General features: G+C 48.3%; 1 protein-coding gene across 1 annotated transcript; it reads right to left on the reverse strand.

The window, feature by feature from the left end:
- Positions 1–6: 6 nt before the first annotated feature.
- Positions 7–10,775, reverse strand: thbs1b (thrombospondin 1b). The gene is made up of 21 exons (XM_025057059.1): positions 10,591–10,775; positions 10,417–10,503; positions 9,551–10,110; positions 9,149–9,224; positions 8,790–8,873; positions 8,605–8,714; positions 7,728–7,853; positions 6,529–6,625; positions 5,423–5,596; positions 5,148–5,324; positions 4,882–5,055; positions 4,668–4,795; positions 4,169–4,321; positions 3,718–3,936; positions 3,478–3,585; positions 2,760–3,054; positions 1,436–1,690; positions 1,118–1,345; positions 573–844; positions 400–497; positions 7–194 (listed from the first exon to the last, which is right to left on the reverse strand). Exons 2-21 carry the CDS (start codon positions 10,478–10,480, stop codon positions 26–28), a joined length of 3,567 nt encoding a protein of 1,188 aa, XP_024912827.1. The 5' UTR covers positions 10,481–10,503; positions 10,591–10,775; the 3' UTR covers positions 7–25.
- Between the last annotated feature and the right edge of the window lie 1,661 nt (positions 10,776–12,436).

Below are 12,436 nucleotides of genomic sequence, written 5' to 3' on the forward strand. Positions count from 1 at the left end.
AGTCAGGAGAGGAGTTACATCAGGATCAGACGTGAACGGAGCCAGAATCCTTACCTCTGCATTCATACTTCAGGTCTGAGAAGTAAACCATCTCTTGCGAGAAGACAAAGAGACCTAACCTGCCGCCTGCGTACGTCTTGTCGTAGATGCTTCCAGTATCAGCCATGATCTTTTTGCCTTCATACATCACCACCCTGAAAAATAGATAAAAAAAACACACAACCATTGAATTAAATGTTGGAGATGAGCTCATAAGTGATGTGAGGCTAGGCCTGGATTCAGCTAGAAATGCTACAATAGATTTAGCAGTTAAATCACAGAAATATCTCATAGAAAGTGGAGGCAGTCAAAGTTAGCTTCAATGCTAACAGTTCAGCTAACTTATTACTAAATTCCCACCTGATGTGTCCTGTTCGCGGCCTGTGGATCAGATGCCACCTGTAGGCAGTGAAGTCCTTCCATCCAACATTTTTAGGGTCGTGCCAGAGAGTGCGGACCTACGGAGTGGACCAACGTTAGCGTCGGAGGCGTTATCGTTCACGTCGGAATTACTACGTGGACCGCTGTCTCACCTGTCCAGCCGTGTCTCCGGTGTGCCACAGGGCGTTTCGGAGGTGCTCTCCAGGTCCAGTGGTGGAGTTGACCACTTTAATGGACAGACCAGAGTAACCCTGAGCCTTAGTGGGTTTATTGGACCAGTACGTCTGCGTAATCTGCTTCCACATCACCACGTAGAACCTGGAGCTGGACTGGTACCCGAACACGAAGCCCGCATAGTCGTCGTCCCGCTCCGTGTTGATGAAGAAGGTTCCACTGAAGTCCACGGCGTTGAACTCGTGGTACCCTGAAGAACGTGACCCGCGTTAGGACGAGGTTTTATAAAGGCAGCGTTTGGACAGAGAGAGAGAGAGAGAGATAGAGAGAGAGAGAGAGATAGAGAGAGAGAGAGAGATAGAGAGAGAGAGAGAGATAGAGAGAGAGAGAGAGATAGAGAGAGAGAGAGAGATAGAGAGAGAGAGAGAGATAGAGAGAGAGAGAGAGATAGAGAGAGAGAGAGAGATAGAGAGAGAGAGAGAGATAGAGAGAGAGAGAGAGAGAGGGGTTTTTCCATACTGACCAACAGCGATGCCAGGGTCACAGTTGACCGTCTGCACCAGCTCTTTGCCCTGATGACGCACCACCCAATTGGGATCAATCTGGGACGTGCCTTTGGGGTCCAGAGGAACCATTTGGAACTTGCGGAAGTCTGTTTCACTAATGCCAAAGTTTTCGGGACACACGTCATAGATGTCGGGGACGTTGTCTTGGTCAAAGTCGTATTTACAGGCATCGCCGCGACCGTCGCCTGAAAATGAAAACGGTTAAAAAAATAAAAATAAAGGTGTTCCCTGAAGATGTTCTAGTGTTGGACGACCGGGGTTCTCTGTTGACTTACCGTCTTCATCCAGTTGGTCGGGGTTGAAGGCCAGTCTGCAGTTGTCCTTTTCATCGGGGATGCCGTCGTTGTCGTCGTCGTGGTCACAGGCGTCACCTTTGCCGTCCTTGTCGTGGTCGGCCTGGTTGGCGTTGGGGATGTAGGGACAGTTGTCCAGGTTGTTCTGATGTCCGTCCTCGTCAATGTCCTGGTTGTTGTCGCACTTGTCTCCCACGCGGTCATCGTCAGAATCCAACTGCAGCGGGACACGAAACACTTAAGATCGATTGAAAAAGTTTATAAAGTTTAAAAACACACCCTTGTTTTGACTGTAAAGGGATTAAAAAGAGAACGTCCCAAACAACAACACTGCAGTGACGCAGCTAAACACAGACGGTACGACAGAGAGACGCGTCTGAGCCGAGATGGAAGTGGAGTCGATGTCGGTGGAAGGTTCAGGCTCTGATTATTAGGCTCTGCCAACTTCAATTTGTCCAAAAACTGCTCAGGCTCTGATTATTAGGCTCTGTGATGCTGCCAACTTCAATTTGTCCAAAAACTGTTGAGGATTTGGTCTCGTGACAAATCAAAGTCAACTTTAAAGGATCCCGGCGTTCCTTCTGTTTTATTTTCAGACGTAGACAAACTCAGGTTACGGTTCGTCCTACTTGGCAGGACCTTGCCCACCTCGGGGCCCTCCAGAAGATGAAGGAACAAAACGGAACAAAACGTACGACAGACTCTCTGATTAGATTTAGGACAGAGAGTGTTGTTGAAGATCGCATCAAGATTTCAACCCTCCTCCCGGACATTTTTGTTACAGATAATAACACATCTGTGTTCCGGCTTGGACGCGTCCTGGCGAGGGCATCGCGAGGGCACACGTGTCTCCGATCATGATTTTTGAAAAAACAAACGGCACTGCAGTGATGCAGCTAAACACAGGCTACGACAGCGAGACGCGTCTGAGCCGAGCTGGAAGTGGAGTCGATGTCGGTGGAAGGACTTGGCAGGACCTTGCCCACCTCGGGGCCCTCCAGAAGATGAAGGAACAAAACGGAACAAAACGTACGACAGACTCTCTGATTAGATTTAGGACAGAGAGTGTTGTTGAAGATCGCATCAAGATTTCAACCCTCCTCCCGGACATTTTTGTTACAGATAATAACACATCTGTGTTCCGGCTTGGACGCGTCCTGGCGAGGGCATCGCGAGGGCACACGTGTCTCCGATCATGATTTTTGAAAAAACAAACGGCACTGCAGTGATGCAGCTAAACACAGGCTACGACAGCGAGACGCGTCTGAGCCGAGCTGGCACTGAATTTGTAACTTTTTCAAAAGTCAAGGCTCACGACCGTGACGTTTAATTTTGTTTGATCTCTTTCCAACTTCTAGCTTCATAAAAATACATTTATAGATAATGAATTTATCCTGAGGGACCTTTTGTGGACACATCTGTCCACAGGTGTCACCCTCACCGTCTCCATCAATGTCCACAGCACAGGCGTCTCCCTCTCCGTTGTTGTCGGTGTCCGTCTGGTCGGGGTTACTGTTGTAGGGGCAGTTATCGCAGCGGTCGCCAACGTCATCACGGTCGTAGTCGTACTGCCTGGGGTTGTAGATGAACGGACAGTTGTCCTGTTCCAGGAGAGAGAGAGAGAGAGAGAGAGCAGGGGAGAGAGAGTCATTGGCTGTCTTTGTGCGAGTGGATATGTTTTCAGGGGCGGAGCTTTTGCTGAATGAAAAGCTGCTTTATTTTTAGGCCCGTTCCCAAATCTAACCCTGGGATTAGCAAACACTGCAGCTCCTTCACAGCCGTCCCTCCTTCCGTACCTCCGTGGAGGAATTTAATGGAATTTGAGGTTTTGGCTCAGGCCTGAGGAGAAACATTTGCCTTCCTGCTGTTCCTCCTCTCCCTCCCCTCCTCCCTGCCCCCCCCCCGGCCCCACTGGGCTCCACCTGTCCTTTTATTAGATGGCATGAATGATGAATGCAGGAGACTCAGTCAGAGATCACACACACACACACACACACACACACACACACAGAGGTTTTGCTCACCCGGTCATCTGGAATTCCATCGTTGTCATCATCGTTGTCACAGGCGTCTCCGATGCCGTCCTTGTCGTAGTCCTCTTGTCCAGAGTTGGGCAGGTTCGGGCAGTTGTCCTGAAATGATTTTTTTTTTGTTCTATATTTAACCAGATCCAAACGTGTGCAGTGGGGTGGCTCAAATGTGGGCTCACGGTATTTGAAAAGGACCTATGTGGGTGGCGATCAGATTGTCTTCGTGAGGCTGACCTTTTTGCAGTGGTAGGTGGCGTTCTCCACGCAGACCAGGTCAGCGTTGGGCCATCCGTCCAGGTCCGTGTCCTCTCCGCAGATGTGTCCGTTGCCAGCGTAGCCAGGTTTGCACTCGCAGCGGAACATGGGGTCGGAGAAATGTCCCAGGTAGTTGCAGCGTGCGTTTTTGTTGCAGTCGTGGCTTCCGTCGAGGCAGGGATTACGGGGCGTGCACACCTGCAGGGGCGGAGATCGACCAATCAGAGATCACACAGGTTTTCCATGTTACAAATTCATGGCATCGGTTCCTCACAACGCCAGACGTTCATCGGGACGAACGGCCGGGGGCGATGCAAGTCACGCCTTACACAGCCAGCGTTATCAGCATCTATTTCTTTTATCGTACATCTCAGGGACTTGTAGCTCTTCCTGTCAGAGCGTTGGCTTTTTTCCTCAAGACTGAACTTGCCTGTTTGTTCGCAGCAGCCTGCTCCACTCCTCTGCCAAAGGGCTGGGGTCCTGAGTAGCGAGACGGGCAGGGCAGGCAGTTGTAGCCCGGTTCTGTGTTCTCACAGCGGTGCACGCCGTTGAACTCGAAACAAGCATCTGGAACTTCCTTGCACTGGTTTCAAGGGAGAAAGGAACATTTGGTCTCATTAACCTGCACGTCTGGAACCGACAGAAACATTCAAATGGATCCAGAATTAACCGGAATAAATCCTACAATTCCATGAGATATCGGGTGTGCGTCTTTCTCCTCTTAACATCCTCAGGATAACAGTACAAATGCAACTGTCACATGTAGTATAGGTTTACTACAGTAGAGGTAAGGTTAATGTTGCATAAGACTTGGATTGTTATTTTGATCTATTTTGTTCTAAATATGTTTATGTATGTTGAGCATTGACTAAATGTCCTGTTTTCAGTAACAAAATGTGGACTTTTGTCCAACTCAACCAGATCTCTACCTCATTGACGTCTTTACACTTGATTCCGTTGCCAGAGTAGCCAGTTGGACATTTGCCACATTTCCAGGAGCCATCAGGAAAACTGCTGCACTTTGCTCCAGCGAAGCAGGGATTGGACAGACAACCATCTGAGGACAACACCAGGCTGTTAGTAACGGGACACGACCCAAACTTGGACGTCCTTTTGGGACAGTGCTGATACTTTCGTGCTCACCGACTGGGCAGCTTTTCTTGTTACACATCTGAGTGTCTTTAGCTTCACCGACGCACTCTTTGCCACCGAACTGTGCTGCGGGGTTGTTGCACAGACGTTTACGGGTCTGGACGCCGCCTCCACAGGTCAGACTGCAGGTGTCCCACGGTGACCACGGCCCCCAGTTTCCATTGACTGAGAGGAAAAAGAAAGAACAGATCAACTCCAATTCCCTTCTTCTCTTTTATTATTTCAAAGTAACTCCGTGGAGTAAATGTGCCACTCACTGGGGCAGGAAGGCATCTGACACTTCTGGGTTTGCCGACCCTCGCCCACGCAGTCCTTGCCTCCCATCTGAGGGGTGGGGGAGTTGCAGAGGCGTATGTGTGTGATGACACCAGAGCCGCAGGTGACGGAGCAGGACGACCAGGGGGACCAGTGGCTCCAGCCTCCGTCCTGCTTGACTGGACACCAAAAGGAAAGGTCAAAGGTCAGGCAGACCACCTCATATACTGTGTGGTTGAACTCTGCCGTGGTTGGAGTCTGGTTGACGTTAACTCACAGCGTTTGTCGCACTCCTGGAGGTAACAGTCGCGGGTCTGCACCGAGGTGCCCTCGCAGTTGTTATTGATACGGTCGCAGGAGCGCCCGCGCTGCTGGATGCCCCGCCCACACGACACGGAACAATGGGTCCATTCAGACCAAGGCGACCAGCCGTCCTCTGCATAGTCACTCGCTAAGTAGAGAGAGAGAGAGAGAGAGAGAGAGGGAGAGAGAGACAATGAGGAGCTATTACAGTAAAACAGTGCCACTCCCCACACCTCACCCCCCCAGTCCACAGAAGCCTAAATGAGAAGGGAAGCTGTAAAATGGAGCAGTTATGCTAAGGATTTAGCTTTAGACCAGGAAAAGCAGAAAGATTAACGCAGAGGGAAACAGACGGAGCCAGTGTCTTCAGATTCCAGGGATGCCCCATCGACTTAGGTTTTTCCCGGGAGGAAACATTTTGCAAACACGGCGCTGGCAGTGGGACCACGTCAACCAGTGGCTGAGGTCGGGGTGAATGTGGCCCTCGCCCCTGTTTGTTTAGGTTTTATGGAGGCACTGGGAGCCAACCTCGCTCAGCTGCTCCGAGGAACGTGTCACTTTACCCCGGTGCAGGAGACGCAGGGACCAATTTTCCAGCCTGCTCTCAGCAATTTAGCAAATTGCAGCCATTTCTGCTCTAAGATTCAGCGATGCTCCGGAGCACAAAGCTCCAATGTTCCAAACACACAGGCAGCCATTCATTTAGTCGGATGTTAGCGCCGTTAAATCATCCCTGAGACCAAGGTGTTTTCTCTGGGATGTAAACCTTCACATCAAGGGGAAATACTTTTGATTTTTTTTTTTTTTAGTTGAATGTGGTAAATAACCCAGAAACGACTGTGTGTGTGTGTGAATGGAGCAGTGTGTGCAGCGGTGGAACAGTTTCTCTGCAGCTTCACATGACTGTGATTATGCTACACCTTCCTGTGGATTTGCAGGTTTTAACGTTACAAGGTGAGAAGCGGGGGGTGTGGGGGGGGGGGTTTGGTGGGGGCCCCGGTGGTTACGTGTTCCCAAGGGTAGGAGGGGCGGGGGGGGTGGGGGGGGGGGGGGGTGTTGGGTGGGGACCCAGGTGCTTACGTGTTCCACAGCGGGGACAGCACTCTCCGTCTGGAACTGTAGCGTTGGCACAGGGGATCAGTGGGCAGGAGATCTTGCGGCACACAGTAGCAGAGTCCTGCAAAAGAACAGATCTTTAGTTTGTTGTTGTCAACAAATCCTTCCATGAGTCCCACGTGGGACACTAGGCCAAATGAAGGGCTAATTAAGTCACGTACTTGGACCAGTGTGACCTGGATGTGACCTAAAACTGTCCACATATGGGTCACTACAGAAGTGGGCCAAATGGAGGAGCCATGCAGCCCAGATGTGCTAGTGCACATGTGGCCCACACCTCTATCCTGTGACCATTTTCATTGCAGTGTACGACCCACGTGGGCATGACGACTGTGCGTTACATAATTGAGTGAACATTTTAACATCAGCTGCTGTTGTTTGTTTGGTTCCACACTTCCTGAAATACTGGTCTCACCAAAAATAGTCGGAAAAAAAAACCCAAGAAACTCCAGCAGTGGACCACTGCACCACTGAACCACTGGACCACTGCACCACTGGACCAGTGGACCACTGGACCACTGGACCACTGCACCACTGGACCACTGGGTTCAGGATGTGGCCAACTGATGGAACTCAGTGTCCACTATGAAGTCCAGGACAAGAAAAAAAAACTGTCTGCCAGTTCCACCTGAGGGAGAACTGTAGTGAAGAATCAGCTTCATCCAACTGAGAGTCATACTGTAAATCCTGGAACCGATCATGGAGGACAATAGACAAAGGACTGGAGTAAGAAGAGGAGGAGGAGGAGGAGGAAGAGGAGAAGGAGGGGAGAGAATCAGGAAGTAAAGTCTATCAGAGAGCTGCGTGGATCGTCTGAGCCAAAACATTTGCACCTGAATCCACTTCCACCGCGTCCGTGCCTCAGTTTGTCAGAGCCAAGGTTCAATTACGGCTGATGCGTCACTTAAAGTCTGGCCCAGCGGCTGCGGGCCTGGCTGGAGATTAACTCCTGACAAGAGAGCTCTCATTACGGCGGCACAGACGGCTGGCCTCCTGCCAGACCTTCACACTGCACTCATTACTGACCACTTCAGTCGAGTGCTGTGTGAAGTGTGTGAAGTGTGTGTGTGTGTCTGTTTTGGGAGACGAGTCAGGGCAGAACGCTCCGTCCCAATCACGCCGCTCGTGTCTTTAAGCACTTAAGGCTGATCCTGGGTTCTTACCTGACACGTGCACTCGGTGCAGTCGTCCACCGTCCACTCGTCCATGTTCTTGTGGACGATGCCGTTGTGGAGACAGACGCCCCTGTGGCTGTCGATGTGAGTCCTGATCAGCTTGTTCTCGTCCGTCTGTGATTGGACAGAGAAGAACCAACAAACAGATTCTCAGGTGGTTTTTGACAGCTTTAATTTAATTTAATTTTTGTTCCCTCTGTTTAGTTCTTTTTCTTCGTCGACTTTGAGTTGTTTCACTATTTTGTATCTACTAACATACATGTATTTGCCTGACTCTAAAACAACCCAATTTTAGTCATTTTAATCCAGCTATGGTTGTCAGATTCAGTGGCTAACATGAAGCTAACGTCCAGATTGATGTATAATCCACTGTTGTGATCTGTTCTAAATGTATTTGAATTTCTTTTATAACGTTTTTCTTCTGATTTTCATCATTTGTTGGGTAAAACACTTCAAGGAACATCCAGCATTTTCTTTATTTAAGAGACCATCGACCTTTAAAGTTAAACCTTTTTTTTTAGCTTTGTTCCTCACTTTAAGCTATCCCGTGGCGACATTTTTGCTAACCTAAATGTTTTAAGTTACAAATAAGTCACATTGGGTTTTTTTGTTGAACAAAGTCACTGTTTGTAACACGGCTCATATTAACTTTCAGGTTTGTTTGTTTGTTTTTTTTGGTAACTATGAAGACTTGACAACTAAATGATAATTACTTCTGTGTTCCTACTTGTGGAGCTGCCATCCTCACCAGATCAGATGAAAGGATCTTCCTAATACAATTCCAAATGTTTACTGAGATGATTACACTTCTGAAACTGTTCTGCTGGACAGGAAACGCCCACGGGTGGATTAGTTAGGTTCTCACCAGCTGTCGGAGTTCGTTGGTCACCTCCTTGACCACCACACCGAGGCTCTTCAGCTCCTTGAACATGCTGGTCAGGTCCTCACAGGAGAAGCCACACACCATCTGCAGGTCTTCACAGGGAGAGCCGGCGTTAGTCAGTAATCAGGGCTCCACATCTGGGCTGCAGGCGATGAACGTGTGCATACCTTTGGTTTTGTGTCCGGTGTATGTGGTTCTGATGGCGGAGGATCCGTTCAGGTTCTCCAGGATCATGGTGTCGGAGGTAACGGCTGCACGGGGAACATCAATCAAATCACATATCTGCACCTTCATCTTCAACTGATTAATTACAGAAAGGTATTTGTACTTAATGTGCCATAAATAACAAAGAAAGATATTGGTTTGTAGTAATGCATGCACATAAACTGGCATCTCTGTGGAGACCAGTAAACATCTCCCCGGGCAGAGAGGTTAAATTAGAACCTGCCAGGACTTGGCGGTACATGAGGCAGAGACTGGGTGAAGAGTGAACACGGGAACAGACGCCTGTGTCGCTGCTACTCACAGCTTTGACATCCCTTGTTCCGGAGGATGGCGTCCAGGGTGGTCCCAAAGACGAAGCGCACGTTTTGAAGAACCCCCTGTAAAAAACGGACGTTCAAACGTCAGCTCTGGCACAGGCGCAGTGTGACGTCAAACATCTCATCGTCGCTTAAAAATGACTTCAAGTGATACGGTAGATAACGACCAATCAGATGCGCTCTGTGTTTTACAGCCAATGGCACTTCTGTGCCACGGTGATGACGACCAATCAGCCAATGGCACTTCTGTGCCACGGTGCGCTTTTACGCACGATGCAGTGGATTCTGTTTCCACTTTTACGTCAGAACCTTTTTACGCACCAAATTTGTTTCCCCCTTTTTAAACCTAAAAATATAAAAAAAAACGATCTATACTGCACTCTCACCATGAACCGGTCCTTCACTGCTCCTTTGCCGACCCGCAGCTGCGCACTGGCCGGTGTGTCCTGCGTCAGGATGCTGTGAATGGGCGCATCCAGCTCCGCCGTGTTCACTTCCTCGCATCCAGCGTAGAGCACAGCCCGGTCCTCCTGCACGAACAGGGTGATGTTCTTCCAGTGACCCGTGGCCAGGTCCACGTCCTCCACGGAAACCACCTGCTGCTTGTTCTCCGTGGAGAAAACTATGTCCAAAGTGTTGGCCTTGCCGTTGGAGACGATCTCGAAGACGGGCCCGGAGCCGTCCCGCTTCTCCACGGTCAGGAGGCTTCCCCTGGTGCGTTTGAACTGTTTCAAATTGAGCAGCAGGAGGAATCCCCGCTCGGCGTGGATGGAGTCAATCAGGTCCCTGAAGGCGGTCTCGGGGAGCGGGGGGATCAGGTCCGGGTCGAGGATCTTGTAGGCAGGGCTGTACGGGTCGTCTCCCTTCACCGTGGTGACTCCGTGGTTCTTCTTGGGGACCTGGATGAGATCGAACAGGTCGTAGACGCTGTTGTCGTCCCTGCTCTCTGTGGGTGAAGGGACACAGGGTGTCAGGATTGGTTTAGGATTGATTTATTATTTAGGAATCATCATTTATCCTCCATTTACGCACAGGTTTTGACTGAGTTTTTACGCCCGTTTTTTGACGCACAATTGCGCATTGTGCGCAGTGAGATGCAGCATTTTTAAACATCACAACATCATCTGCAAACACACATTTAAAAAACCACCAAGTCCAGTAAAGAAGCCCACGTCTTAACCCCCCCCCCCCCCCCCCCCACACACACACACACAGTTTTACCCAAATCCACGCCGTGTTCGCCTGAACTCACCTGCAACCCGCGCGCATTCGCAGCTCCACAGCATCAGCAACAAAAATATTCCCGTCAACTTCATGCTGAGACTTCAACGACCTGCAGCTGCCGAACACAAACACACAGGTTAAACACCGACTGCAGGACTTGGAGCCAAAGTCCAGTCAGAAACAGAACGACTCTCCCACTCACCTGTGGAACAACAGAAGCAGAAACAGTTTAAAATAAATCCACACAGGAACGAGCCCAGATCCAGGTACGAAAAAATGGTCCAGTGGAATAAAAAAAAAAAAAGAAGAAAATTTTCCTCCTCCAAAATTACCTTGATTTAAAAAAATATCCTGGCTCCGACCAGCTGCTAAATAACTCCCTTTTAAAAGCAGAGAGGAGACAAAGTGCTATTTAAATAGTTTGATGCCATTCCTAAGAAGTGGCTTCGACCAATCAGGGAGAAGGTAGAAAAAGGGACGTGCTTAGAAAGAGAGAGAGGGAGAAAGAGAGAGAGAGAGTTTTTCCTGAACGCATTCATCCTCCATCAGTTCTCTGAGACATTTTAATAAAAATAAATATTCACAAAAAAGAAAATATTAAATCATGGATTTTCATCACATTGGCTAATAATAAATCATGGATTTTCATCACATTGGCTTCAGTTGACTTATAATTAGACTGAAGTGGACCAACATCTGCAACACAGTTGACTGAAGTGGACCAACATCTGCAACACGTCTGATTCTTTTTTTTTTCTCAAAAAAAATTTTTTTCAAACTCAACTGATGTGGGACAGAGAAAATACCAGGATGTTTTCTTAACAACGGACAGAAGCCAGTGAAAACAACCACACAGGACATTTACAAACACATCTGATAAAAACACAGCCGGACGTTGTTGCACTTCCACCTCCGACCGCTGAGAGCCGTCGTGAGCCGGTTGGAGAAGTGCCTGAGGCAGTTCAAGGTGCTTCACACCTGCAGTGACATTTACAGCAGTTTATATGAAATAAAGTGAAGTAAAAAAAAATTAAAATAAAATAAAACATGGATAACTCTATTTACTTAAGTGATTTTGTATAAATATATATTTTTTAAATATATCAAAAAGCCTTTTTTTAAAAAAATAATATGGCAGTTATTAAATAATGAATCATGTTGTCATTTACAGTGTGTAGAGATGATATAACTGTTTCCCTGAACTTCTCCTCAATCACATCCACACTTTACACAACTCAGCTGTAAATCAGTTTGGCCTGTTTCCCAGACAATGGCAGTGATGCGCTGGAAGTCATTTATGTCTGGAAGTTATTAGTTCCAGTCCCATAATCCATTAGACTGCTACTGTTGTTTGGTTGAAATCCTGCTGCCAGATTTCAAAGTTCCTGATTTCAGAGCTCAAAAAATATGGGGAAAAAACAAAAAAACAAAAGTTTTTTTTCCTGCTTGGTAACAGTTGACAGTTGAAGATCAATTTGCCGTCATTTTGTTTTCATATGCAGTGATACAACACTTCACTGATGAAGCCTCAGGTCAACAACGGTGTGCGGAGACGACAGGTGACCCCTGCAGGGTCCTGAGGTCAGCGCTGAGCTGACTCCTGTGGTGCCTGTCAGTCTCCGTCTTAGATCAGAAGCCTTGATGGAGACTGTGGTGTTTCAGCCTGAGGTTGGTCCAGTCCCTTCATATAGGTGTGTCCTGCACAACTGCCATGTACTTTTCTGCCACACCCCACCTTCTCATATATTACCGTTTTTTTTGTCTTTCTCTGTACATTCCCAGCTGTCAAACTAAGAAATAATCATAATAAAAAAACAAAACAAGTTCCAGCGTGACGGCTGTGGGAATGTCTGAGAGTGAGACGTCTCATATCAATATTTAAAATTGTAGTAGCATTCCTCACACAGTACAAATGTGCTGAAGTGTGTGTTTGTTGTTCAACTGGCAGAGACTCTGCTGAGGTCATGGGCTCTCAGGGGAGATTAATGATGTTGTTCCTCTGAGCGCAGTCAAAGTCAGAGACAAGTCAAAGACAGACAGACAGACGG

Source organism: Cynoglossus semilaevis, chromosome 7 (genome assembly GCF_000523025.1).
Source record: "Cynoglossus semilaevis isolate Cse_v1.0 chromosome 7, Cse_v1.0, whole genome shotgun sequence".
Classification (NCBI taxonomy): Eukaryota; Metazoa; Chordata; class Actinopteri; order Pleuronectiformes; family Cynoglossidae; genus Cynoglossus; species Cynoglossus semilaevis.

Excerpts from the sequence above, each read along its gene's own strand:
- thbs1b (XM_025057059.1), bottom strand. The coding sequence starts at position 10,480 with ATGAAGTTGACGGGAATATTTTTGTTGCTGATGCTGTGGAGCTGCGAA. Across the intron at positions 8,715-8,789 it reads CACCGGACACAAAACCAAAG|ACCTGCAGATGGTGTGTGGC; the intron begins GTATGCACACGT and ends CTCCCTGTGAAG. Across the intron at positions 4,322-4,667 it reads AGTGTAAAGACGTCAATGAG|TGCAAGGAAGTTCCAGATGC; the intron begins GTAGAGATCTGG and ends CCTTGAAACCAG.